This window comes from Pseudorca crassidens, chromosome X (assembly GCF_039906515.1).
Source record: "Pseudorca crassidens isolate mPseCra1 chromosome X, mPseCra1.hap1, whole genome shotgun sequence".
Classification (NCBI taxonomy): Eukaryota; Metazoa; Chordata; class Mammalia; order Artiodactyla; family Delphinidae; genus Pseudorca; species Pseudorca crassidens.
The window spans coordinates 104,819,205-104,846,913 of NC_090317.1; the positions used below are offsets into that span (position 1 = coordinate 104,819,205).

General features: G+C 36.7%; 1 protein-coding gene across 2 annotated transcripts in view; it reads left to right on the forward strand.

The window, feature by feature from the left end:
- DMD (dystrophin) overlaps nucleotides 1-27,709 on the forward strand; it is a 2,128,065-nt gene that overhangs the window by 649,622 nt on the left and 1,450,734 nt on the right. For both annotated transcript variants that reach the window (XM_067723245.1, XM_067723244.1), the window contains exons 16-17: nucleotides 9,859-10,038; nucleotides 20,406-20,581. In XM_067723245.1, coding sequence (XP_067579346.1) covers nucleotides 9,859-10,038; nucleotides 20,406-20,581 — 356 coding nt within the window. The remainder of the gene's footprint in view (nucleotides 1-9,858; nucleotides 10,039-20,405; nucleotides 20,582-27,709) is intronic.

Below are 27,709 nucleotides of genomic sequence, written 5' to 3' on the forward strand. Positions count from 1 at the left end.
TAGGAATGCAAGAGATTTCTGTGCATTAATTTTGTATCCTGCTACTTTACCAAATTCATTGATTAGCTCTAGTAGTTTTCTGGTAGCATCTTTAGGATTCTCTGTGTATAGTATCATGTCATCTGCAAACAGTGACAGCTTTACTTCTTTTCCAATTTGTATTCCTTTTATTTCTTTTTCTTCTCTGCTTGCTGTGGCTAAAACTTCCAAAACTATGTTGAATAATAGTGGTGATAGTGGGCAACCTTGTCTTGTTCCTGATCTTAGTGGAAATGGTTTCAGTTTTTCACCATTAAGAACGTTGTTGGCTGTGGGTTTGTCATATATGGCCTTTATTATGTTGAGGAAAGTTCCCTCTATGCCTACTTTCTGGAGGGTTTTTTATCATACATGGGTGTTGAATTTTGTTGACAGCTTTCTCTGCATTGATTGAGATGATCATATGGTTTTCTCCTTCAGTTTGTTAATATGGTGTATCACGTTGATTGATTTGCGTATATTGAAGAATCCTTGCATTCCTGGGATAAACCCCACTTGATCATAGTGTATGGTCCTTTTATTGTGCTGTTGGATTCTGTTTGCTAGTATTTTGTTGAGGATTTTTGCATCTATGTTAATTAGTGATACTGGCCTGTAGTTTTCTTTCTTTGAGACATCTTTGTCTGGTTTTGGTATCAGAGTGATGTTGGCCCAGTAGAATGAGTTTGGGAGTGTTCCTCCCTCTGGTATATTTTGGAAGAGTTTGAGAAGGATAGGTGTTAGCTCGTCTCTAAATGTTTGATAGAATTCACCTGTGCAGCCATCTGGTCCTGGACTTTTGTTTGTGGGAAGATTTTTAATCACAGTTTCAATTTCAGTGCTTGTGATTGGTCTGTTCATATTTTCTGTTTCTTCCTGGTTCAGTCTCGGAAGGTTGTTCATTTCTAAGAATTTGTCCATTTCTTCCAGGTTGTCCATTTTATTGGCATATAGTTGCTTGTCTTAATCTCTCATGAACCTTTGTATTTCTGCAGGGTACGTTGTTACTTCTCCTTCTTCATTTCTAATTCTATTGATTTGAACCTTCTCCCTTTTTTTCTTGATAAGTCTGGCTAATGGTTTACCACTTTTGTTTATCTTCTCAAAGAACCAGCTTTTAGTTTTATTGAACTTTGCTGTCGTTTCCTTCATTTATTTTTCTTTTATTTCTGATCTGATCTTTATGATTTCTTTCCTTCTGCTAACTTTGGGGTTTTTATATTCTTCTTTCTCTAATTGCTTTAGGTGTAAGGTTAGGTTTTTTATTTGAGATGTTTCTTGTTTCTTAAGGTAGGCTTGTATAGCTATAAACTTCTTTCTTTGAACTGCTTTTGCTGCATCCCATAGGTTTTGGGTGGTTGTGATTTCATTGTCATTTCTTTCTAGGTATTTTTTATTTCCTCTTTAATTTCTTCAGTGATCTCTTGGTTATTAAGTAGTGTGTTGTTTAGCCTCCATGTGTTTGTATTTCTTACAGATTTTTTCCTGTAATTGATATCTAGTCTCGTAGTGTTGTAGTCGTAAAAGATACTTGATACAATTTCAATTTTCATAAATTTACCAAGGTTTGATTTGTGACCCAGTATATGATCTATCCTGGAGAATGTTCCATGAGCACTTGAGAAAAATGTGTATTCTGTTGTTTTTGGATGGAATGTCCTATAAATATCAATTAAGTCCGTCTTGTTTAATGTATCATTTAAAGCTTGTGTTTCTCTATTTATTTTCATTTTGGATGATCTGTCCATTGGTGAAAGTGGGGTGTTAAAGTCCCCTAGTATGACTGTGTTACTGTCGATTTCCCCTTTTATGACTGTTAGTATTTTCCTTACGTATTGAGGTGCTCCTATGTGGGGTGCATAAATATTTACAATTGTTATATATTCTTCTTGGATTGATCCATTGATCATTATGTAGTATCCTTCATTGTCTCTTGTAATAGTCTTTGTTTTAAAGTCTATTTCATCTGATATGAGAATTGCTACTCCAGCTTTCTTTTGATTTGCATGGAATATCTTTTTCCATCCCCTCACTTTCAGTCTGTATGTGTCTCTGGGTCTGAAGTGGGTCTCTTGTAGTCAGCATATACACGGGTCTTGTTTTTGTATCCATTCAGCCAGTCTATGTCTTTTGGTTGGAGCATGTAATCCATTTACATTTAAGGTAATTGTTGATATGTATGTTCCTATTACCATTTTCCTAATTGTTTTGGGTTTGTTTTTGTAGGTCCTCTTCTTTTCTTGTGTTTTCCACTTAGAGAAGTTCCTTTTGCATTTTCTGTAGAGCTGCTTTGGTGGTGCTGAATTCTCTTAGCTTTTGCTTGTCTGTAAAGCTTTTAATTTCCCAATCAAATCTGAATGAGATCCTTGCTGGGTAGAGTAATCTTGGTTGTAGGTTTTTCCTCTTTCATCACTTTAAATATGTCCTGCCACTGCCTTCTGGCTTTCAGAGTTTCTGCTGAAATATCAGCTGTTAACCTTATGGGGATGCCCTTATGTGTTATTTGTTTTTTTTTTTTTTTCCCTTGCTGCTTTTAATATTTGTTCTTTGTATTTAATTTTTCATAGTTTGATTAATATGTGTCTTGGCATGTTTCTCCTTGGATTTATCCTGTATGGGACTCTCTGTGCTTCCTGGACTTGATTAACTATTTGCTTTCCCATATTAGGGAAGTTTTCAACTATAATCTCTTCAAATATTTTCTCAGTCCCTTTCTTTTTCTCTTCTTCTTCTGGGACCCTTATAATTCGAATGTTGGTGTGTTTAATATTGTCCCAGAGGTCTATGAGACTGTCCTCTCTTCCTTTCCTTCTTTTTTTTCTTTCTTTAGCTCTGCAGTAGTTATTTGCCCTATTTTATCTTCCAGGTCACTTTTCCATTCTTATGCCTCAGTTACTCTGCTATTGATCCCTTCTAGAGAATTTTTTATTTCATTTATTGTGTTGTTCATCTCTGTTTGTTTGCTCTTTAGTTCTTCTAGGTACTTGTTAACGTTTCTTGTATTTTCTCCATTGTATTTCCAAGATTTTCGATCATCTTTACTATTACTATTCTGGTTTCTTTTTCAGGTAGACTGCCTATATCCTCTTCATTTGTTAGGTCTGGTGGGTTTTTACCTTGCTCCTTCATCTGCTGTGTGTTTTTCTGTCTTCTCATTTTGCTTAACTTACTGTGTTTGGGGTCTCCTTTTCACAGGCTGCAGGTTCGTAGTTTCTGTTTTTTTTGGTGTCTGTCCCCAGTGGCTAAGGTTGGTTCTGTGGGTTTGTAGGCTTCCTGGTGGAGGGGACTAGTGCCTGTGTTGTGGTGGATGAGGCTGGATCTTATCTTTCTGGTGGGCAGGTCCATGTCTGGTGGTGTGTTTTGGGGTGTCTGTGGCCTTATTATGATTTTAGGCAGCCTCTCTGCTAATGGGTGGGGTTGTGTTCCTGTCTTGCTAGTTGTTTGGCATAGGGTGTCCAGCACTGTAGCTTGCTGGTCGTTGAGTGGAGCTGGGTCATGGCGTTGAGATGGAGATCTCTGGGAGATTTTTGCCATTTGATATTACGTGGAGCTGGGAGGTCTCTTATAGACCAGTGTCCTGAACTTGGCTCTCCTACCTCAGTGGCACAGCCCTGACGCCTGGCTGGAGCACCAAGAGCCTGTCCTCCACAGGGCTCAGAATAAAAGGGAGAAAAAAAAGAAAGAAAGAAGAAGATAAAATAAAGTTAAGTATAATAAAATAATATAAAGTTATTAAAATAAAAAATAAGTAATTATTAAGCAAATAATTGTTTTTTAGTAATGAAAAATAAAATGGACAGACAGCACCCTAGGACAAATGGTAAAAGCAAAGGTATACAGACAAAATCACACAGAGAAGCATACACATACACACTTAGAAAAAGAGAAAAAGGGAAAAATATATTTATGTCGTTTCTCAGAAAGTCCACCTCCTCAATTTGGGATGATTCGTTGTCTACTCAGGTATTCCACAGATTCAGGGTACATCAAGTTGATTGTGGAGCTTTAATCCGCTGCTTCTGAGGCTGCTGGGAGAGATTTCCCTTTCTCTCCTTTGTTTGCACAGCTCCAGGGGTTCAGCCTTGGATTTGGACTCGGCTGAGGGCATCCGTTCTTTGCTCACACAGGACGGGGTTAAAGGAGCAGATGATTCGAAGGCTCTGGGTCACTCAGGCTGGGGGGAGGGAGGGGTACGGATGCGTGGTGAGACTGCGGCTGCAGAGGCCAGCTGGACATTGCATCAGCGTGAGGCGCGCCGTGCGTTCTCCCGGGTAAGTTGTCCCTGGATCACGGGACCCTGGCAGTGGCGGGCTGCACAGGCTCCTGGGAGGGGAGGTGTGGATAGTGACCTGTGCTTGCACAGAGGCTTCTTGGTGGCGGCAGCAGCAGCCTTAGCGTCTTATGCCCGTCTCTGGGGTCCGCACTTTAATCGCGGCTCGCGCCTGTCTCTGGAGCTCCTTTAAGCAGCGCTCTGAATCCCCTCTCCTCGCGCACCAGGAAACAAAGAGGGAAGAAAAAGTCTCTTGCCTCTTCGGCAGCTCCAGACTTTTTCCCGGACTCCCTCCCGGCTAGCCGTGGCGCACTAGCCCCTTCAGGCTGTGTTCACGCAGCCAACCCCAGTCCTCTCCATGGGATCTGACCTCCGAATCCCGAGCCTCAGCTCCCAGCCCCCACCCGCCCAGGCGGGTGAGCAGACAAGCCTCTCGGACTGGTGAGTGCCGGTCGGCACCGATTCTCTGTGCGGGAATCTCTCCACTTTGCCCCCCGCACCCCTGTTGCTGTGCTCTCCTCTGCGGCTCCGAAGCTTTTCCCCTCTGCCACCCGCAGTCTCCGCCCGCGAAGGGGCTTCTAGTCTGTGGAAAGCTATCCTTCACTGCTCCCTCCCACTGGTGCAGGTCCCGCCCCTATTCTTTTGTCTCTGTTTATTCTTTTTTTCTTTTGCCCTACCCAGGTACGTGGGGACATTCTTGCCTTTTGGGAGGTCTGAGGTCTTCTGCCAGCATTCTTTAGGTGTTCTGCAGGAGTCGTTCCGCATGTAGATGTATTTCTGATGTGTTTGTGGAGAGGAAGTTGATCTCCACGTCTTACTCTTCTGCCATCTTGAAGCTCCTCCCCCTGTATAGGCTTTTAATTTAAGATAGATTCACATAGGTATTACTTGTTATTACTCGCTAGCTTACTGTTGATAGAAAATCATTCCTCACAGAAGGTATGTTTTTTTGAGTGATGTGACTACTAAAGACAGATTTTAGAAAAGTAATCTGTTTCAAACAGTGCAAAAATATCAGTGATCACATTTGTAATTTTGTTCTTCAACTAGTGGGGAGCCATTGGGAGTTGAATAACAATCATGTTTACATTTTTGGAATGCTCTTTGGTAGTAAGACTTTTGGTAGTAAGTAGGCCAATTAGAAGAACTGAACTAAGGAGCAGTGGGTATGAAAACGAGGAGACAGACTAGGTTATTTTAGAAGAGGAAATTGAGGCTCAGGAGAAAACACATGGCACAGATACAGTATCACAGAAGATTAGTGGCAGAGTTAAAATGAGCACCAAGATATCCAGACCCATGTCCAAGACTTTTAAGCTATTTCAGAACTCCTCATCACATTTGATTCCTTGACAGAAAATAACTGCAGTTGAAAAAAATTTGAACAATCATGTGCCACTGTGTTGACATTTTTGTAAGTAAAAGACGTTACTAGGGCTTCCCTGGTGGCGCAGTGGTTGAGAGTCCGCCTGCCGATGCAGAGGATCGGGTTCGTGCCCTGGTCCGGGAAGATCCCACATACCGCGGAGCGGCTGGGCCCGTGAGCCACGGCCGCAGAGCCTGCGCGTCTGGAGCCTGTGCTCCGCAACGGGAGAGGCCACAACAGTGAGAGGCCCGCGTACCGCAAAAAAAAAAAAAAAAAAAAAAAAAAAAAAGACGTCACTAGCTTCAGGGCCATGAAAATGCTCTCTTAGCAAAGTCTCAGTAATTTTCCAGTATGATTAAAATTCCAATTATGTCACCTTACTTGTGAACAAAATGAAAATATGTTTTGTATAAGTCTTACCATTTGATAGTTTAAACCAATTAACAAAACCTGACAGCTGGTCTAGAATTTGAGGTAAAATTCCCCTGCTGACTCAGGCAGTGAATAAGAATTTAATGTTCATTAAAATATGTCACAATCTGAGACCCAAAACAGGTACCATCTGTCACCATTTCCTACTACATACCTAGGTATACATACAGTATGCTAAAACTCTCTTTTATTTACAATCAGTGTAATTTGTTTTGAAATATTATCACTAATAACCCATGGGATTTTCTCCTACTTTTCATTTGAGGTGGGGAATGAGGAGTCACGTATTTCATTCCTCCTGATACATCATTTTGTCCAAATCATGTCAGTCTGTTATTTTTCTATCATCAAAATTGAGGTTTTATTTGGTGTAAAGGATAAAAAGACAAGGACAGAAGAAACTGATGTGAATTCTAAGACTTGTAGAATCAAGTAGGTTATCATGGGGAGGCCCAAACCTACAAGAAATATGTTCCTGGGGAAGAGTACTGTTGCTGTGAGGATTCGTGGTGTCTGCCAGGGAAGGACAACTCTGGGAAACTTGACAAAAGAGAGGATGGTGTGCAGGGGCTGCAGGAATACTGTGGAATTAGGTCACTATCAAGTGTCTGTGAGATCAGATGGCAGGGACAGTGTGCTTATGGGAGCTTGGCAAGTCCCTGTTGACAGTGCTGTTTCACCAGGACTTGCTACCTTGACCTCATCTCCTGTGATCACCCTCAAAGAATTCATCCAGATAGTATCAGTGGTTCTCAAAGTGTGGTCCTTAGACTAGCAGCATCACCTGGGAACTTATTAGAAATGCAAATTCTTAGGCCGTATCCCAGACCTACTGACTCAGAAACTCTGGAAGTGTAGGGCCCAGCAATCTGCCAGTTAACAAGCCTTCCTGGTGATTCTGACGTTCCCTCAAGTTGAGAAGCCCCCACAGTGGATCATTCTACCTAAATACAACAACAGGTGATTAGAAAGAATTGAAGTACTCCTTACATATGGACAAATAACTACACATAAAATAGGTACAGAATTCAGTTTTGCCAGTTTAAGAGAAATTGTCTTGGCATTACTCTCTGAAGCATACGTCTGATGAGAATAGGGTGAAGACTTTCTGGGCCTTTTGTAAGTATACATTCTCTTTTCACTTCAAATCATCTAATCTTGACCAGATAGAACATGTTTATTCTGTCTTCTTGAGCAGCTTATCTGTTTCTTGCCCATTTCTACTGTTGTCCAATCTGATTTATTGGCTGTACTTTCCTGATTACCTTGGGAGGTATGTCCAGGTGCCTCACTTCTATGAAAATAAATTATATTTCTTCTTTTAAAATCCTAGCTGACCTCTGCCTTGTACATGTTTTCTAGACCTTCTTTTTGCCTCCTGAGTTTTCTAGAACTCTCTGGTTCTCTGGCAGTCAAAGATCTGTAATCAATTCTTGATATGCAGAAAGACATCTTTTTTTATACTCTAAATATTAGTAACAATTAAATCATAATTATTTGATATACACACACAAAATCCAAGCTTAAAATAATTGCTTTCCAAGGGTAGATGGGAGAAGGCAATTCATTACTGTGTTGCAGTGTATCTGGCACCACCGTGGATTTCCTGTTTTCTCCCTCTCTTAGTTATGGTGGGAGAGTACTTCAGGAACTGGGAGACTTTAAGAGGAAGAAAGATTGGGAGAGAAAGAGAGAGGTTGGCCCAGAGCCAACAAGGGGAAACAAACTGAGGTAGCACTACTATCCTGCCCTCACCATTAGACAAACACAGATCTAGAATTTACTAGATAGAAGCCTTGGTTAGTACAGTGTTTGTCATACAGATTTAGGTAAAAATATATTGATTTGATAATTCCACAGTTTTATAATAATGCTGTTTTTATTTTACCTTGAGTTATTTTCCCTAATTGTATTCCTTAATGGCAAATTTTCCCTTTATTTTTGTTATGTTCACTAAGTGCTTCTTTTTTTTTTTTGAATTTTATTTATTTTTTAGACAGCAGGTTCTTATTAATTATCTATTTTATACATAGTAGTGTATATATGTCAATCCCAATCTCCCAATTCATCCCCCCCCACAACCCGCTAAGTGCTTCTTCATTTGGTTTAAGGTTAACACAGGAGGCTTCGTTTCATTTGCCACTAAATCTCTTTGGGTATCCAATTACTTTTATAGATCATCTAAGAAAATCTTTTTAGGTAACATGAGACTACCCATAAATTTCCAACACAAATGGTTTCCCCGTCTTCAGATTCAGCTTATATATCTTAATTCATATTTTGGTCTATTGCATTCTTTCAGACTTAGAAAAAAATAGTGAAAAAAACAATTATTGAGGAGAAACTAGAAATTCATTTCAAAACTTGCTTTTATTCCCTAAAAATGGCTTGCAGTAAGACTGCAATATAAAGAACACCAGGTGAAGTAGATTCTGAGAAAAGGATGAACTAATTGAAGGAGACACTGGAGCAGTCTGCAGTTAAGAGCTATCAATGCAGGTGGCATGCCAAAATGAACTACATAAAGTGTCCTTTGAGCGGAGGGTGGGGGTGGGGTGGGAAGGGGTGTGTATGTTGATTTCTCTCTGTCGATGACACTTTGGTTCATGGGCAGTTGGGACATCTGTTTCATACTCATTTCTTTGCCATGTGCAATGTTAGTTGTGCTTAAATAAATTTGCATTTATTTTGGAAGGACAGGTCTCACAGCTTAGTTTATGTTCATTGTAGTTGCTGCTGCCAAAAAGGGGATTGTAAAGGGGCCATAAAATAATTCTCTCCTTTCTTTCTTCTTACTCTATGTTTACAAATTACATCAGGGACTAGCATTTGGGAGACGGAAATGGGATTTCCCAAAGCATAGGTTGACCTTAATGGATAAAATGAAAGAATAAGCTGCCCTGATCTACTGATTTCACACAAGCCACTTTGTTTATTCATTCTGTATCAACCAAATGGCATGCGTAACCCTCCATAGCTCCCAGGAACTTTGGAAATATGAATGGTATAAAAATACTTCATAAAACACAAGCATTTAGTAAACACGCAAAGTGATTCCAAAGGATTTGTGTTATACTCAGTTACTTAGTTCTATTACTTAATGGGCTCTAAAATTAGCTTTAGAAGATAATTACTCAAATAGCTGAAAGTTAATAACAGATGCTAAAAAATGAAAAAGTCAGTAAACTGAATAACAAGATTTTTGTATCCAAATAATGAAAAGAATATAAAAATCATAGAAATAAATAATATTGCAAATTTATTCAAATAATCACAGCATTTCAGATTGGGAAGGCCCCTTAGCCATGCTCATCTTCTCAGTTCACCATCTTTTCTTCAGTACTTCTGGCATGTGATATTTTATTTGAATTCTATCAGAAATTAGAAAGAAATTCACTAACATCCAAGAGCCATGCCTTTCACTTTAGAAAACCTCCAAATGTTAAAAAGTAATTTCCATATGTTGATCTCTGTTTTGCCTTTTGAAGCAATGCTACATTTTTACTTGGCAGTTCTTCAAAAATGTTTAGGTAGTTCGTAAGTGCCTCAACGAGGTGTTTATTCTACATCTGACTTTTATTTCTCTTCAAGGGAACGTTATTTGGATTATAATTTTCTACTTATATTTTTATGAACTCTCGATCTTTTGCAGGCACAATTATAATCTTTCCATATGTATACAAATGAGAAAGTGCATGCAAAAGCAAATTGAACTATAGTGTTTCATAAAATGTAACCTAGGCTTAGTCTGTGTTCTTCCTTGTTTTAACAGGTTTTAAAAACCGATCTAGAAAAGAAAAAGCAAACCATGGACAAACTCTGCTCACTCAACCAAGATCTTCTTTCAACACTGAAAAACACATTGGTAGCCCAAAAGATGGAAGCATGGCTGGACAACTTTGCCCAGCGCTGGGATAATTTAGTCCAAAAACTTGAAAAGAGTTCAGCACAGGTTAGTGATAATAATTAACCTACAGTAAATTATCCTTCAGATTTTTTGAAATCTGCAATAAGAGAGTGGTGCTGTAACCCTGCAAAGGGTGTCACTAGATTAGTCCTTGCTAAGTGTTCAGTTGAATAACAACATGGCTCTCTTGGTTGCCTTGACATTGGCGAATGTGGTAGAAGTGGAGGAGTGAGTGCTAGTGGACTGAACTAACTACTGCCTTAGAGTGTAATCCCCTCCAATTCAATGGGAATGAGGATCTGAGTGACTCAGAGCAGTCGGACAAAATGCTAGGGAACTGTGTCATCACACTGGAATGATCCCTGGAATGATGAGGGCTATTAATTGACCTCTACATTTTACGTATGAGAAAATGAAGTTTAGGGAGGAAAAGTGAATTGTCCAAGGAAAGTCAGTGATAAGAGCAGGACTAGGGCCCAGGTCCTTTGATTTCACTGAAGACTTCTTTCAATTAGTGCAAGTGAGGTTTTAACCAGCGGATTTTCTGCCATAGACTGTTGATTCATAAAATCATGCCGCTTAGTTATACTAACACATATAGGCTGTAGATTAGGAAAACATCTATGTTTTACTTGTAGTGTCATGTGTTTTTATGCTAAGAATTGTAAAAGTTTTGATAATTTTTTTTAATGTGATATTTTTAAACTAGAAACTTTTATTATCTGATATGGTTATTAGATGGTGGAATCATGGGCAGTCATTCAAAATATTAACATTATGTTTAATAGTGTTTAATACATTCTGCCATATTGTTTCACATTATAGAAGCTTTTACTAATTGGTCACAGATCATAGTTCAATGCACCATGCACACACCTCTATTAAAGCCACATTCAGTAGCTTTAGGCATGTATCTCCTCTCTTGTGAGACAGTACACGGAATTTGTTTTTTGATACTTGGCATCTGATAAGTGGCACTTAGGAAATGTTTGTTGAAAGATGAAGAAATGAAGTTTGAAGTATTGCTTCCAAGAATATAATTTAAGAAAATATGATCAGCCAACATATATGATTTTCAGTCACAGTTCAATCTTTTTTTAAAAACCAAATTCATATTTAAAATTTAAAACTTGAAGGAGTATCAATTGCAGTAATTTCTCATACAGTCATTGGGCAATAATAAAAATTCTATTGACTATATTTTTGTCAATTACTTGATATAATAGTGATTTTACCACGAGATCATGATTCTTCTTATTATATGTAATCTGGCCTTGGTTACTTTGCATGATCATTGGCATTTATGTAACAAATATGTGAGACATTAGAAAGTGTTATACTTTTTAAACCATCAGTGATATCATTTCAATATATACCCACTGGTTCCATAGATTATTGGTGCTGTAAAATAGTCAGTTACCATGTTAAGAAGCACTGGCATTATTTGATGAAGATATTTTGAAATGTGTCCCTTTAAGGGGATGTATTCACGGAGGTGTACTGGGGTTAACAAAAGGTTGCATTCTGGTTCACTTGCCCTATTGGCAGTGGTTTTCGAAACTTGGGTCTGCATAATAGTTACCTGGGAAACTGATTCAAATGCATAGTCCTAGATTTTGTGCTCAGAAAATCTCATTCAGTAGGCTAGTAATCTGCATGCAGCCTTTGATAAAGTCTGCAGAACATATTTTTTTAAAACATTGAATTAGTAAGACAGTGACATATGTGCCAGTCCCCACATTCTGGTGTTCCTCAGTGCTGCCTGAAATGGGAAGAACGGAGACCTTCCTAGCAATATATTGATAGTATTTCCTAGCAGTATATTGCTAGTATTTAAATATGCTCATTCTGTGGAATGAGACTTGTGCATCTCATCAAAATCTTACTTATTTGATTATTTTAGTTCGTTAAAAAATAAAATAGAAACCTTATTTTTTAATGGCTTAAAAGTTACGAGACTACCACCTAGGGCAACTTACTTAACCTCCTATTTTTGAACTTTATGAAATCTATGGTAAAACAGTAGTAACTTTGGTTTGTGTAATTCCTTATATAATGATTTCCAACATAAAACATGTATCTGCTCTACTTGCTCACTGGGGTTTGATGAGGGTAAAATAAAACCATAGACATGAAAGCATTTTGAGAAAAAAAGGTTCTCTTGATATGCAAGGCATTCTGTTTAGTGAGTCTGGACAGCTTGTTGTAAGTTCACTATGATTTTTTTTAAAATTTATTTTTAAACCATTATACACTCTTATACCAGACCAGAAGCAGACAAATGGAGTTATATTAGCAAGTTGCTTCCTAGGACACTAAGCTTGAGCCTTTCTTAAGCTCACGTCTCACTTTTCACTCCTTGTTTTTTTCCAAAAATGCACTATCGTAGGCCCAATCCAAATCATTGTTTGGGAGTGGGGGGCTCTTAGGAAGCTACCCAGGGAAAGAGGAATTAAAAGGAGATAGAGTGAAAAAAGAAATAGTATCTTGTAACTAAAAAAAAAAAAAAAAAAAAAAAGTGGTTTTCTTTCTTACGTGTCACATTGAACTTAATCAAAATTGCATAAGAATTCCAAGAATGTTGAGGGTAAGGTTGTGACTTTAAAGAACAAAGCTCACTTGTATGCATATATTCCAGCATGTTTGTGGGGGAAAAATAGTCACATTAATGACACAATATACTCAGTCTTTTAAAAATCCTTTTAAATGATTGGTATAAAGAATGAGCAAAGTTCTGGTAATGGTTAAAATCCAGTAGGGTGTTGGAATTGTGACTGAGATGACAAGGCATCCAATCGTGCTCATGTGTGCTCATCATGTGCCCGAAATTTTGACTGCTATTCAGGTCAAGGCTTTGAGGGATTTTGACCTTATGAAACAGTAGCATGGCAAGAGATCAAAACATGAAAAAAATCAAGTATGAGGGCTGCTCTGTTGCATTTCAGAGTCAGGTTTGGCTTGAATAATACCTGGACACAAGCTGAAGATGCTGAAGTTGATGAGAAGGCAGCCTAAGAAAATGGAAATACTTTCTGTTTCCAAAAGTTAAAAAGAATAATAACATTTGCTATGTGGATGCTTAAAATGAGAAAAGAGAGCAAATGAAATACACCTTGAATTGACTTATTTAAATACTCGAATGACCCTATATTTCCTCCAAACTTTTTTATAAACGTGCTTATTGAAATTTACTCAGCTATTTTTCCTAAATGCCGTGCCCCTGGTGGACATATTTATATTTTGATTGTAATTAGGGAATACGATAGTCAGAAATTCATTATAGTTAATACTTTAAATGATTTGAAATATTAGTTTTCGCATTTAACTGAAATCATGGTATACTATGGAAAGGGGATGTTATTCATTTGCTTTATAATTTATTATGGTAATTTATGTTAGACTTGGCAGCATGAGTTTAGACGTAAGAATATATCTATCTAGATAAGTCCAGAAGTTCTATAGCCTTGTGATTTTTTTAAACAGAGTAAATTATCTTCTTTGCCAGAAATAAGGAACATTCTATGACTCGTGCAAGTTCATAGCTCTTATTCCCATTTTATCAATATTTTGCTATATTCCTAATGACCATTTTTTCAGTGTTCTGAACTATGAGCACAAATATCTTAAAGATAAAATTAATATCCTCAGAATTCCCCTCCCCTTGAACATGAGCGTACATGTTTATGCTGTGTGTGTCTGTGTCTGTACTCATGGATTCCCAAATAAAGAAAGTGATTATTATGTATGGATATATCTGTTCTACATTATTTATGTCCTTCTGAGAGTTTTAAAACTCCTGCCAGACATGTAAGTAATGTAAAACATGGTTGAAGATAATAAGCTAGTGTTTTTCGTAATACCAGAAATGCAAATAGATGCAAAAGCATTAAGATGAAAATTTCTGCATTTGCCTTTCTTTTCAGAGTTCATTCTCATATTTTAGAGATCTCTGTTTTTACTCTCCATAAAATATTTTACATGCACATTCTGACTGTACCCATTCTCAAAGCATTATTTTGTAGACCTCTTGATACATGAAATGTAGTTGCAATTGGTTTGCCTCTCATCGTTTTGCCAATGGTTTTAATTAAAAATACTCTAAGGCCTTTCAGTTGACAACCCTTTTCAGTGGTTCCTGAAAGCTCTCCAAGTCTAATCAGTCTGCTGCCAATTAAAAAACAATTTTAATGGTTTTATAAAACCCATAATTAAAACAAAATTTCCTCATTTATTTTAGGTTTTTATCTTAGTTAATTCATGGACTAACTATCTTGAATTTTAGAGCATCTTTTGGTTAATTGCTTAGGTTAAAGGTTTTATTAGAAAATTTCCAAGTTATAGCTCAAATAACCTTGGGAATTAACTGTATTCTTTTGCTACCTTCAGCTAAAGTAGATGTTTGAGAACAGGCCTTGTGTGCATCAGTGCAATTGGTTTTATGTTGTAAATTCATTTATCGACAACAACATAAAATGTTGTAGGCACTGAAAATTTAAGAGACAAGAGCTGAATTAACTGTTGGAACCACTCATTCCTTATTTATAAAATGAAAAATTTGGTCTAGGAAGATCTCTGTAGTGTCTTTCCAGTTCTAAATGTTTATGATGCGTTTCTCTTTTCTTGAAATTTTATATAAAACTCTGGAGTAATTAGTGAAGAGATTCCAACTATCTCCATTGTATAACTCTCAGAGTCAGCTGGAAGATGATAATAAAAATGAAATTCTGTTCCTATTAGAAGAAGACTGGCTTCTGAAATAGTTACATTTCGCTCATCATGAGTATGTAATTAAAATACTATTAAGATAAAATACTCAGCATCTATATGATAAATCTATTGTTTGTTGACAGTAAATGAAATAACACAGCAAGAAAAATCCAAGTTTTTTCTGTATGCTTAATAATCTGCATCCCTAGTTAAAGAAAGTGTTCCATTACTTCCTGCCAGGTGGTGTGTAGAGGAAGGTCAGGTGGATCAGAAAAAATAAATTTCATTGCTTCTTGAATTTTTGCAGATGTGGCTAATTCACACAGTTGCTCAAATTCTGTGTTTAGTACGTATCCTGAAGCCAACATGTATCTCTTTATTCTGACAACGTGTACCAAAGAGAATTTGAAGTGAGGGACAAAATACATAAAATTAAAGAGAGAGTTTTACGGAATAAACCTTCTTAACCATCATATAATATTACATTTCAAATAGGAGAATGACTTCTTTTATGATATCTTTTGAATATTGACTCTGTGCTTATGATTCTAATATCAGTATATATTCAATAAGTTATATTGCCTTAATATCAGTATCAAAACAGGGCAGTAATTGATATTACAGTTTAGTTACCAAGCCACTCTCATGAACTTGGGCACTCCTTGTATGCTACACCTAGCTGTGTTAATTCCTTGGCATTTGTTCATGAGATAGAACATTTTTTAGCCTTTTGATTAATAACCCAGCTTCCTTTGTGAGCACCTGATCTTTTACCCCAGGTTTCTCATAAAGTTCAACATATAAATCCTTTCTGTTGCTTAGAATTTTGAATCCTCACACCATCATCGCATATTTGTGCCTTGTGCTACCATGCCTGTGGAGATAGTTTTAAGCCTGGATATCAGTTATCAGCTAAAACTGTTGCTATGATTATGCAGTATGTTTTAAACTGTAGAACTGCAACCCCTCTATGCCCATTAAAAATCAGTGATCACTCTAAAGTTCTGTATGTAATAAAGAACACAACGAGAAACTTCAATCAACACTTGTCAACCTGCCTGAAATTTTTACCTCTCATCTATAAAATGGGAATAAACTTAGTACTTATTCTTAGGGCCATTGTGAGGTAATGATAGCCACCACTTACTAAGCTTTTACTGCAGATACTATTTTGAGTATTTTAAATAAGATAAGGGATGCAAAGCACCTAGCATAATGCCTGGAATGTGGAGAGAGCTCCATGACTGGTAGCTATTATTACAAGTATAAGTATTTTAATAATAATGATAATAAGATAAATTAGGTAACTATTTTTTTATAATTTGAATCTCTTTTAGTAAGTTTTTTTTTTAAATGTTCAAATAGTATCTCACAATACCAGTAGAAATCTCTAACATCAAAACTTACAAAGTCAAGACTATTTAAATAATTAAGTGGTGCAGTTAAGAATATGGGCCAAACTGAAAGAAAGATAACAGCACAAAGTTAATTTAAAATATAAGAACAGGGCTTCCCTGGTGGTGCAGTGCTTGAGAGTCCGCCTGCTGATGCAGGGGACACGAGTTCGTGCCCCGGTCCGGGAAGATCCCACATGCCGCGGAGTGGCTGGGCCCGTGAGCCATGGCTGCTGAGCCTGCGCAACGGGAGAGGCCACAACAGTGAGAGGCCCACGTACTGCAAAAAAATAAAATAAAATAAAAAATGAAGTAAAAAATAAAATAAAATATAAGAACAGGTGGTAAATACAACTAGTTGCCCATGAGAAACTGGACACAGTGCTGGAAAAGAAATGTTTCCTTTCGTTATATGCTCTTTTACATTCTTTAAATATGCTTGAATGTACATGTAGCTCCTTTTCAAAATGTGCATTTTTAAACAAATGGAAGAGAAAATGGTAAGAAAGATTTTCATTGTTTGAAAATAGTATGTTTTTTCTAGACCTACCCAAATTATACAACCTTAATGCAAGAAGACGTTCACCCTAGAACTATCAAGATACTGGGCAAATGCTCTTCCAGGTTTTCTCACAATGGGAAAAATGTAAATTTTGGAAATTAACCTATATCACTTTATAAGTAAAGAAGGTTCGGTTTAGAAAAATTCCTGAATTTTCTCTGGACTTTTTAGTGGTTATTACTAATATGTAGCAAGAGAGTACTTATTGTGTTCAAACATTATGTAATTTAATTCTTGCTTCCAGGATGGGGTACATATTTTGCGAGGCTCGGTGCAGAATGAATATGCAGGGATTCTTTACAAAAATTATGAAGAATTTCAAGAGGGTGACAGCAGAGCATGAAACCAAGAATGAGATCCTTTTGAGTGAGGGGACCTGGGTGACTACATAAGTTGCACACCCATGAAGCAGGCCTTGTTTGCAACACCCTTGTGAGAGATGTATTATCGTTACTGTTTTACATATGAAGACAAGAAATCAAAGCTCTGAGAGAGTAACCAGTCTTCCTCAAATATTACAGGATGTGAACTGTGGACCTGTTGTTTGAGAACTGTGGAGCCTAGCTCAGAGACCTCCACTTTTAATCACTGTAAGGGGAACTAGCTTCCAAACCTAAAGACAAATAATTATTTTCCATTTTTACTGGCTAGTTAACTGATAGATGAAGGGGCTAGTATTTAAAAACAAATCTATTTTGTTTTCTTGAAGACATTTACATGCAGTTATTTTCCATACTTGTATTTTTCATATGGAACTCACCTTGTCTCACAATTATTTGTGTGGTTGTCACCTTCACTACTATACTGTGAGATCTCTAAAAATAGAGATTCCATTGTATTTGTTTCTGGGTGTCCTGTAGTGACACATATCGAATAGATGTTAGAATTTAATTGAAACATTATGATTCAGCTGCTGAATAACTCATGCAGTTTTAGATTGCTTTAATTGAATATGATGTCCAAAGTCAGAAAATCTAGGTTTTGGAGCACCCGATTAAATCTAGTTCTAGCAAATACCTGGTATTATAGAGCTTGGAAATAAGATTTATTAGAGTCATGATTATCAAGCTTCAGACCTTTAAGACTGTCAGGTGGAAACAATACTCACCTTACTCTTTGTTGTTTCAGGGTTCAAAACAAATTTTATTTATTTATTGATTCAGGCCACGCAGCACAGCTTGTGAGATCTTAGTTCCCAGACAAGGGATTGAACCCATGCTCCCTGCAGTGGAAGCACAGAGTCCTAACCGCTGGACCGCCAGGGAATTCCCAAAACAAATTTTATATGAATGAAGTCATAATAATGCAGGCTTCCACTAGGTGTAAAGATCTTTGCCAATGGAAAAATTTGATGCCATACTCAGGAAGGAGTTGTCTGCTTCTGGAAGTAGTGAATCCTGTAGTAAGGAGGAGGTTACACTCAGTGACCTCCATAATCCCTTCCTGTCTATATTTTTAATGATTCTAACATATAATTAAGTGTTTACAGTCAATAACTAAAAGTGATGGGGAAATTTAGTACATGACCAATTGTTTTTTATTCTGGAGTAGGTTTTGAAAGTAATTATTAATTTGTTATATATAATGAATTATACCCTATATTTACAGGATCAGTGCACAGATGTTTTCTTTTTTCTGTATCCCAAAGGAAATGAAGTAGTTTCAAATACAGTATAGTGATGATTATAGTATAGAACAATTACAGACTGCTATTATTTTATTTAAAATATTATTTTTTCTTTCTTATAAGGTTTGCTATATTCTTAAATGTCTTTTCATAGTATATAATGTTGCCATTTCTCTTTACCTTCCGTGGGCACATCTATCCAATTTCATAATAAGTATCAGTTAGAAGATACTATAACATTTTAGAAATTAATTTCACAGCCAAATATTCAGTAGCACAAATATTCCATAACATTAGATATAACTGCAAAAAAATAGCTTTGTATTTTTAGAATCTCTGCATTCTGGTGCCTGCACATATAAAAGCAGAAATTTTCCACCTGAACAATATTTTCTTCAAGCCCTGATTGTATGCAAAAACAATTTGCCCATAGTTAAAAAAAAATGTTACTCTGAAAAAATTAAATGCTCTTGGAATCCTACTTAAAAACTCTGTGTTCCTTTTGGTTAAAGGTAGAATTAATTTTATCATGTAATTGTCATTTTGTGTTGAGTTCAGTTAGGTTTGAGGTTATATCTTAAGCATTTTTAAAAACTGTTACATTCTGCTTTCATTTTGGCATAACTTGTCGATGGACTATATAATTATAGTTTGAAGCTCAGTGCTTGATTCTGAATAATGAATCTATGGAGATCTTAGAGAAGATAAAACCTGTGCTTGACACATGTAGAAACTTGATATCTCTTAATGTCTTTTTTTTTTTTTTTAACTATTTAGGCTACCTAAATGGAAGTCCCTAAGGCCTTGGCATATGTAAAGATGTGGCTTGCACAAAGGGTAGCACCTTCAAAATGTATTTGTCAAAAGCAATTTTTACATAAGACACCATGACAAAGGATTTCATTACTACATGTCAATTCCTATTTGGAAGCTGAAATCAGAAGATCATGAGGCTTCCCTGCTTTCTTCCCATTGAGGGAATTGGTCATCATGTGTGAGACAGGGAGGTTCCCTCAAACCTCTTTCTTATCCCTTGGCAAATTCAGGAAAATCAGTAAATCTAATCTTGGTCCCAACCAGATCCTTGACTATGTGTATATTTAGTATGTATAAGTGGATCCAAAGCAGGCCTGTTTTGGTCTCCATGGAAATAGATCTTCCGAAAAATTTGGCTTACTGGAAGAGTAATGATTAACATCACAAGAGGTAACTTTTTAGTCTTAATAACTGGAGGACTGTGAGACAGAATTGGTGGTTAAGGCAAGAGGATGTCTCACCGTTTTGTGACTTGTCTGTCTGGTAATGCCTGTGTACTGAGGGAATGGCCTCTCACGACTTGGGTCACAAATCGTATCATTTCAAAGAGTGATGATCTATGTCTAAAAAAAAATCTTTGTAAAGTCTGAACACAAAGTTAGTGTGATTCTAAACCAAGAAGAATTGAATGCTAACTTTGGATACTCAAATATTTTAACAGATTGACTAATTTAAATCAAACAGGTGTAGCGTGCTTTTTAACATTCGAATAATATTCAGCTTAAATGTATTTCTGGACTAACAGGCATTTTATATTAATCTTTTATTGTACTTCTAAAGGGCATATCACTTATTTGATTAAAAAGTCATTCATTACACAGTTCAAAGAATTTTGTCTAAAAATTTATAGACTATAAATAATTATATTTATGAAAACCAAAGATGCATTCAGTGCACTATTTAATAAACATATACAATGTTCCAGGCAATGGAATTAGTGCTGGCATACCTGAGCAAAATTTACATTAGTGTTGTAAACACTTTAAACAGCATGTCTAATTAAATGACAGAATGACACCCTAAGTTTTCCTCCTTTGCCCCACTTATTTCCCATAGCTTGACCAATAAATTGAAGAGGCGCTAGTTTACTTTTGGTTTTGAGATTACTTTCCTTTGTGGTTTCAGTCAACATAACTTAAGTCAGATAAAACAATTTGATTTGGGTTCAATATGGTGCTATTTTGATCTGAAGGTCAATTTACCAACAAACAGGAACAGTTTCTCATTATTTTCCTTCACCACTCCAAGCAGTCTTTGCTGAAGTCTTTCAAGCAGTGTGTGACCTCTGTTTCGATACTTCTTGCAGATTTCACAGGCTGTCACCACCACTCAGCCATCACTAACACAGACAACTGTAATGGAAACGGTAACTATGGTGACCACGAGGGAACAAATCCTCATAAAGCATGCCCAAGAGGAACTCCCACCACCACCTCCCCAAAAGAAGAGGCAGATTATTGTGGATTCCGAAATTAGGAAAAGGTGAGAAGCTTTTGCTCATGGCTTTATCCTCAAACGAAGAGTAATTGTTAAGCAGGAAAACTCATTTACAGCTATTTTGATGGCAGTGTTTTTACCTAAACAATATTTCCAGAAGCCTCAGGTGCCTATAATGTCAGTTAAGTTAGTGAGACAAATTATGAAGTAAGTTTTAAAATTTTCCCCAAGCAATCCCTATCCCAACAAAAACAGAATACTTAATGGAAATACTATTTTCTGGATTGAAAGAAGAAACCACAAGTGATGGATGCCTTTTATCCTGAAAGTTTCCTTTTTTCTTATCAAGAGCCTGCTTGTTCAGTGCCTACTTTTGCATTAAATGCCTTTTTCCAGTAATGGAAAGGACATTTTCATGAAGAAGAAGTACACCTATAATAGACACGATCCATTCTGTTAGTTTACGAGAACATAATGTCTCAATCTGCGTGTCCTATATCAGGAGTAATTACAGAACAGATTTCCTGTTCTTTGATATTTATAAAGTCTTATCTTGTAGGTGTTAGAATTTTTAACAGAGCTTTTCGTGGATATTCTCAACTAGACATTGTAGATAAGTTAGGTATTATGTAAATCAGTAGATATATTAAACTGATGGGAATAAAATTTCATAAATGCAAAAGCTAGCATGAAAATCATAAAACTGGTACAATTTCCTTTTCATGCCAATTATTATAATTCTAAGATTAAGAAAGAACATTAAAACCTGCCTTAATGTTTCTAAGCAGCATGTGTTTGGGAGCACATGGAACATTTGACATTAGAATTAGTGTATACAAGGGTAGGGAAGCATGAGAAGAACATATACCCAAAAATAGCGTGTCAGATGTTTTAGGCAAAGGAAGAAACACCTAGAAAAGTTTTCAAGTACATCATTTGGGACTTTCAGTACTTCCCTGTTAATCCGTGACTTTTAACCTACTTTCATAATTCCACTGTAGACCACGGGGCTTTTCTCCACGGTTGGAGCTCCTTGGCTGAGTGAACCCTCTCATTCAGGGCTCAGCAAACTGAAGCCTGCAGGCTCAATCCAGCCTGCTGCCAGTTTTTGTAGGGCTCATGAGCTGAGAACTGTTTTTTACATTTTTAAGTGGTTGAAAATAATCAAAAGAAGAATATTTCATGACATGTGAAAATTTCTGAAATTCAAAGGTCAGTGTGCACAAATAAGGTTTTATCAAAACAAAGTCAGACTCATTCATCTATGCATCATCCTTGGTTGCTTTCACATCAGAAAGGCAGGGTTGGGTAGTTGTCACAGAGACTATATGACCTACAAACCCCCAAATATTTACTATCTGGCCATTTACAAGAAAAGTTTACTGAGCCTTGTTCCAGTCAAATGGTTCTCAGAATCTTTGAATATTGGCATTCTATTTGGGGCAGAAACTTCCAAGAACTCTACTCATTATAGTGGTTGAAATTTTAACATTCATTGATGGAGAAAGAATGTGACAGCAAAAATAAATCAGTAAAGCTCTTAATGAATTTGCTTTTTATTAATCCTAAGAGCATGGCGATTAATTTGATGCCTTGTTAAATATATGTCTACAGACAATGCCTAGTGGGCACATGGATTTATGGATCCTTTGCAACAACCTAACAGCTCTCCAACAAGTTTCCAAGCAGAGCAATATGGAGACCTAGTTATCTACCCCCTAATATGTTTGGGACCCTTCTAATACAGATATTAACAGAGCAACTTGATTCCTATCATTCTCTGTCTTCAAAAGCTTATTCTTGGCTCCTGTTTGGAGAATGTATTTGGTTAGGAAAAATGTGTTCTGAGTACTTTTTTGTTTTCAAGAAAGTGTGACTAGTGGTGAAATATTTTGTCTCCTAAATTCTGTTTGTATCATATGCTCTCAGCAGTTTTTGTAAGTGCTTGGAAGCATGTTCAGTTGGGAACATAAAGAATATATTACTTAAATAAAAGCTAACACTTATTGAGGATTTTATTATGCACTCAGCACTAGATTAAGTGCTTTGTCTGCATAGCTCATTTATTCTTCCCACTAACCCTCCCAAATAGGTATGGCTATTATTACTATTACACACAGCTTCAGAGTGCCTGAGCCAGGATTTCAGCTGAGGTAACCTGACTACAGAACCTGGACCGTGTAGGAACATGTTTCTTTTGTAGATAAATGACAAAGGTGATCTTATGTCTTGGTTTGCCTGAATCATCCCAAATTACACCTTTTGTCCCAGCATAATTATATAAAGCACCAACTTTCACTCTCAGATGTATCCTGATTTGGACAGTAGGGTAACATGGACACTCTGTGCAAGACTCTAGATTGATAAGTTTAGACTGAACAAAGAGAGGAAATGAGAAAACATTTAGGAGCAATTAAATCCAGTAAGTGATCATTGTCTGCAGGATGGAATTTGGTTAAAATACTATAATGGTTCCAGAGGCGTCATGCAAACATGACTGAAAACATCATGGTGGCTAGTGATTCTCTGTTGTCCCAGGTGAGAACTGCTAGTGTTTAACTGTCAAGACTGTAGTCTTGGCAATCTATTGGGTGCTGATTTTTAAAAAAATGATCCCTTTTTTCAACTTCTTTGACACACTACTGGTTCTACTCCTACTACTCTTTATCTGACTTGCTTTCTTCCTTTTGCCTAAGTCCTATGGTACTATCTTATAAATTCAAATCTTTTTTGCCCTTCTGACTTCTTTATCTGAATTATCTCCTCTCATTGATTCAAGTCTGGCTCTAAATGAGTGACTCCCAAATTTCATAGCTCTATATCTGACTCCCTCAAATTTCACTTTTATGTCTCTAAATCTATGATCTGCATCCAGGCAGTGCTTCAATTTTTATTTTCATCAAATGCAAACATTTGTTGCCTCCAATTACCCACACCTAGTTACTCAGACATTGCACACGTATTTTAGTTATTATAACTCATTGACTGTGTGGCTAAAGAAGTAGCAAATATTGGAAAAATCATGGTCTTTGGAATCAGAATTACTCAGGTTTGAAATCTGCCTGTTTTAATTACTAGCTTATGATCCCAGGCAAATTACCTAATATCTGTGCCTCAGATTCAGTATCCTCACTTTATTGAACACTGAGGATTAAGTAAGAAGCATTTAATACAGTTGCCTGTAAGGTAGTTAGAATTCAGTAAATGCAGTAGCTGTTGTTCTTGTTTGCTTATGTGGATGTGATAGAGGCAGAGGCAGTGGTGGAAGTGGTGGTGGTGACTGAGGTGTTGATGATAGTGAAGGTGATGGTTGGTGGAGAAAGTAGAGATGGTGCTCATGGACTGTTAGTGAAAAAAATTCCATAGTGAGCATTCTCTCAAGCTTACCAAATGTAACAAAAAATTGCCTTTTCATCTTCCTCTTCAAAACAGAATTTACCACCTGACTTCTCCATTTGTATCAGTTTCTCTTTCCTTTCTCCTTATTTATTATTATTGTTACACTATATTATTGGGCAAGTGTCATCATTTTCCAGTCATTCTAACTGCCAGCGCCATACTCTAAGCCATATACCTCCCTGGGGCCAGACTTGCCCACCCCCCTTTCTGATCAATCTGCCTTAAATTAATATATCTAAAATTGCTTTTATGCTGACCCTCCAGACTTGAGATCCCCATAACTCCAGTTGTCCCCATAGTAAAACACAAACCCCTTCTTGTGGTATAAAATATTTTTCTCCCACCAGTTTTTTGTGTAGCTTCCCCGAAATCTTACCACTTCATCCAGTACATTACATTCCTTTTTTGCTCTATGCCTCAATGTCACCCACATATATTTTTCTCATCACCAATCACAACAAAGGAATCCTGTTATCAGATTTTTTATATTTTACTTAGATTCCATGTATAGTACCATGCATACAATAAATAATCAATAAATATTTGTTGAAAGAGTAATAGAGTTCAATTAATTGTGATAACTAAAATTTTATTTTTCAGTAGCATTTAAGAATTCCATCTACTTCTTCATGGAATTGTTTTTAATAATAAACAAGTGAACATTCTAATAATCTTTAATATTCTAATTTTACCCATTAGGATATCATCATTTGTTCAAAACTATTAAGGGATTTAAAATTCAGCTTTGTACCACACTATAATTTCTTAATTATCTAAGGTACATTTAGTTGATTCCTTAATAATGATACAATTTCTACATTTGTAATATTTACTGCATAAATTGTCCTCCTTACACTAAGATATACAAAAGTCCTTGATGACCTTGGGTCACAAGGTAATTATTTCTAATAGTAAATTATCCCTGCAGTTCAGTGATAATATCTTACATATAGGTAATTATCAGAGTATGGAACTCAGAATAGGTTAAAACTAGATCTATTATATAGTAAATTGGGATTTATCGAGGAGATTAGTTACTAATCATATAGCAGTTATTTAAAGAGACTTTTCACAAAAGCGTTCATTTACATTTTTGTATCAGCCAGGTGAAAACAATGGCAAATTGAATTGTTTTTTAAGTAAATGCTATCTCAATAAGGATAATGTTTTTCAGCTATGGTGTTAATAAATGAGTATCTTTGACCTCAAGGGAAGTAGAGAGATGTCTCGAAATATCTAAATTCACCAAGTCTCTTTATCTTCTTCTAGGTAAGCAGACAGTCTTAAGTTTGCTTTTTCTCTCTATGTCCCACATGCTTACTAAATGGTGGAATAAATGACCTAGACAATTATGTACCTGCATAATTATTTTGTTTTCTATTTTTCAGCTTAATTGTGCTTTTTTCCCTTTTTTTAATGTCTGCTGCCTGAATGATGTTAATTTATGTCACGTCCTTGGAAGGAAGTTAGATAAGGCCTGTCTTTTTGCCATTTTATGAGATTAATGCGTAAGCTATTTTTGTTTTAGATATTTATTTTAACTTTGATTCCCAAACTATAATCTGGAAGTTGTAAACTAAAACATTTTAACTTATGCAGAGGATCTAATTAGATGATTAATGTGTCTAAGAGCTAATTTTTTATTTTCTATATGATAAATTGATCCTAAAATACTTGGGATGTTGGACTCAGTAATAATATATTTTTTTCCATTGGCACTGCCCAGTAAAATAAAACTTTGCTCCTTTTATCTAAGGAAACTAGACTCCAGACCTGTTCATGGTTACAGGTTAATTGAGGTCCAGAAAGGTTAAGCAACTTGCTTTCAGTTGCAAAATAAGGACTAGTGATGAGTCTCCTAATTTCCATTTCAGTGTTAACAGTTGCAATGCCCTACTTCTTTTTATGTATTAGAGTCAAATGACCTTGGTCATAAACTCAAATTTCAGTTTAGAAACTATTTTTGGTGAATAATAGAAACCTTACATACCATCTTCAGATGTTCCGAAAAGATAACTATCCATTTAAGGTTTTTAAAGCTAATTTGTCATATAAGTCAACAATAAGTCAATAAATGTTTTGAAGAATGTAAGAATGTTAATTCTAGAGGCATGCTAAGTGGCCAGAGAACACTTAGAGCAGTGATACTCATAGTGCAGTGCATGAAACAGCAGCATCACTTGAGGACTTGTTAGAAATGCAGACTTGGAGGACGCTCCCCAAACTTGCTGAATCAGAAACTCTGCAGGTGGGCCCTGGAATCCTTTACAAGCTCTCCAGGTCGTTGTTGATAAGCCTTAAAGTTTGAGAACCCTTGACCAAGAACAGCGGTTCTCATACCTTAGCATGTATCAGAATCATCTGGAGGCCTTGTTAAAAGGCAGATTACTGGTCCCCACCAGAGTTTTTGATTCAGTAGGCCTGGGGCAGTGCCTGAGAATCTTAATATCTAATGAGTTCCCAGGCGATGCTGATGTTGCTAGTTCAGGGCCCACATTTTGTAAATCAGTGCACTAGAGCATCATCTTAGTTTCATCCTGACTCTTGCTTCTTATTTCCTCAAACCAGCCCCAATGATAGGAACCATTTACTCCAGACTAGGCTAAGTGATACTACATAAGATGCCACACAAGATGATGTCCCTTCTTGTGACCCCTCTAGTGCTATATGTTAAAATGACCTTTTCATATGCCTGTTTCACCCCCTAGACTCAAAGCTTGCCAGGGCCAGGGTCCATATCTTACTCCCAACCTGTTACGGGACCTTCTGATTTGGGGATGCCCAATACATGTTCCAAGTTGAAATGCACTATAATGGGAACTGGTCCTGTAAGATGCTACACATAGCTATGGATGTCTAGCTATAGCAGTTGTATGAAAATGTACTCTTCCAGAATGTGAGGCACAAAAAGATGCCAGCCAAGAGGAAGATAGAGCTATATTCCTGGAACCATGACATACAGTTTTGTTTGTTCTGAGAGTGAAGAAAATGGTAGTCACAATTATTCATCTAAAAGAAGAAGCATGGTTGAATGCAAAAAAGAGTTGATTTTTAATCAGAAGATGTGAACTACCACTATTTCCTTACTTCTGATTGTTTCCTTTACCCTCTCATACTCTACATGAAATGCTGAAACTGCTCTCAGCAAGGTCACCAGAGAACTCCTTAATTGTCAGCTCCACAGGTCGCTCTTCAGTTTATCCTTCTTGAACTTTGTGCTGTACTTGACAGTGGTAATTAGTTCTTTCTTGAAATTGTCCTCTTTCTCAGTTTCTGGGACATTGTTCTCTCCTGTTTCTTTTCTCCTCTTTGCTTTCCCACTATGTATTCCCATTCTCCTCTTCCTATCCCTTTCATGTTGGTCTCCAAAAGACTCACATTTTGGCTTTATTTTCTTTTTATGACACTTTCTTTTCCAGGGTGATATCATTTATAATCCTGCTTTTATCACACATCTATACCTGCTGTTTTCCAAATTAACATCTTTAGCTTAACCTCCTTCCCGATGCTCATACCTGTAACATCCAAATGTTTTTTCGGCATTTCCACCTGGACTTCTTACAGAAATCACAAATGAAGTTCTGCAGTTTAGACTACTCATCTTTAGAGACTGTCTTTCACATCATAGTTCCTAAAAACAGCACCTTCTGGACTTGTGCAGTGTACAACCTGTGCAGCCACTCACAGTGGTCATGATATCTGCAACCTCCCTAAGTCCTTTCAATTCTCTTTAGTGTATTTGTTCCTTTACATCCAGGCTGCCTTCCCCCTAGT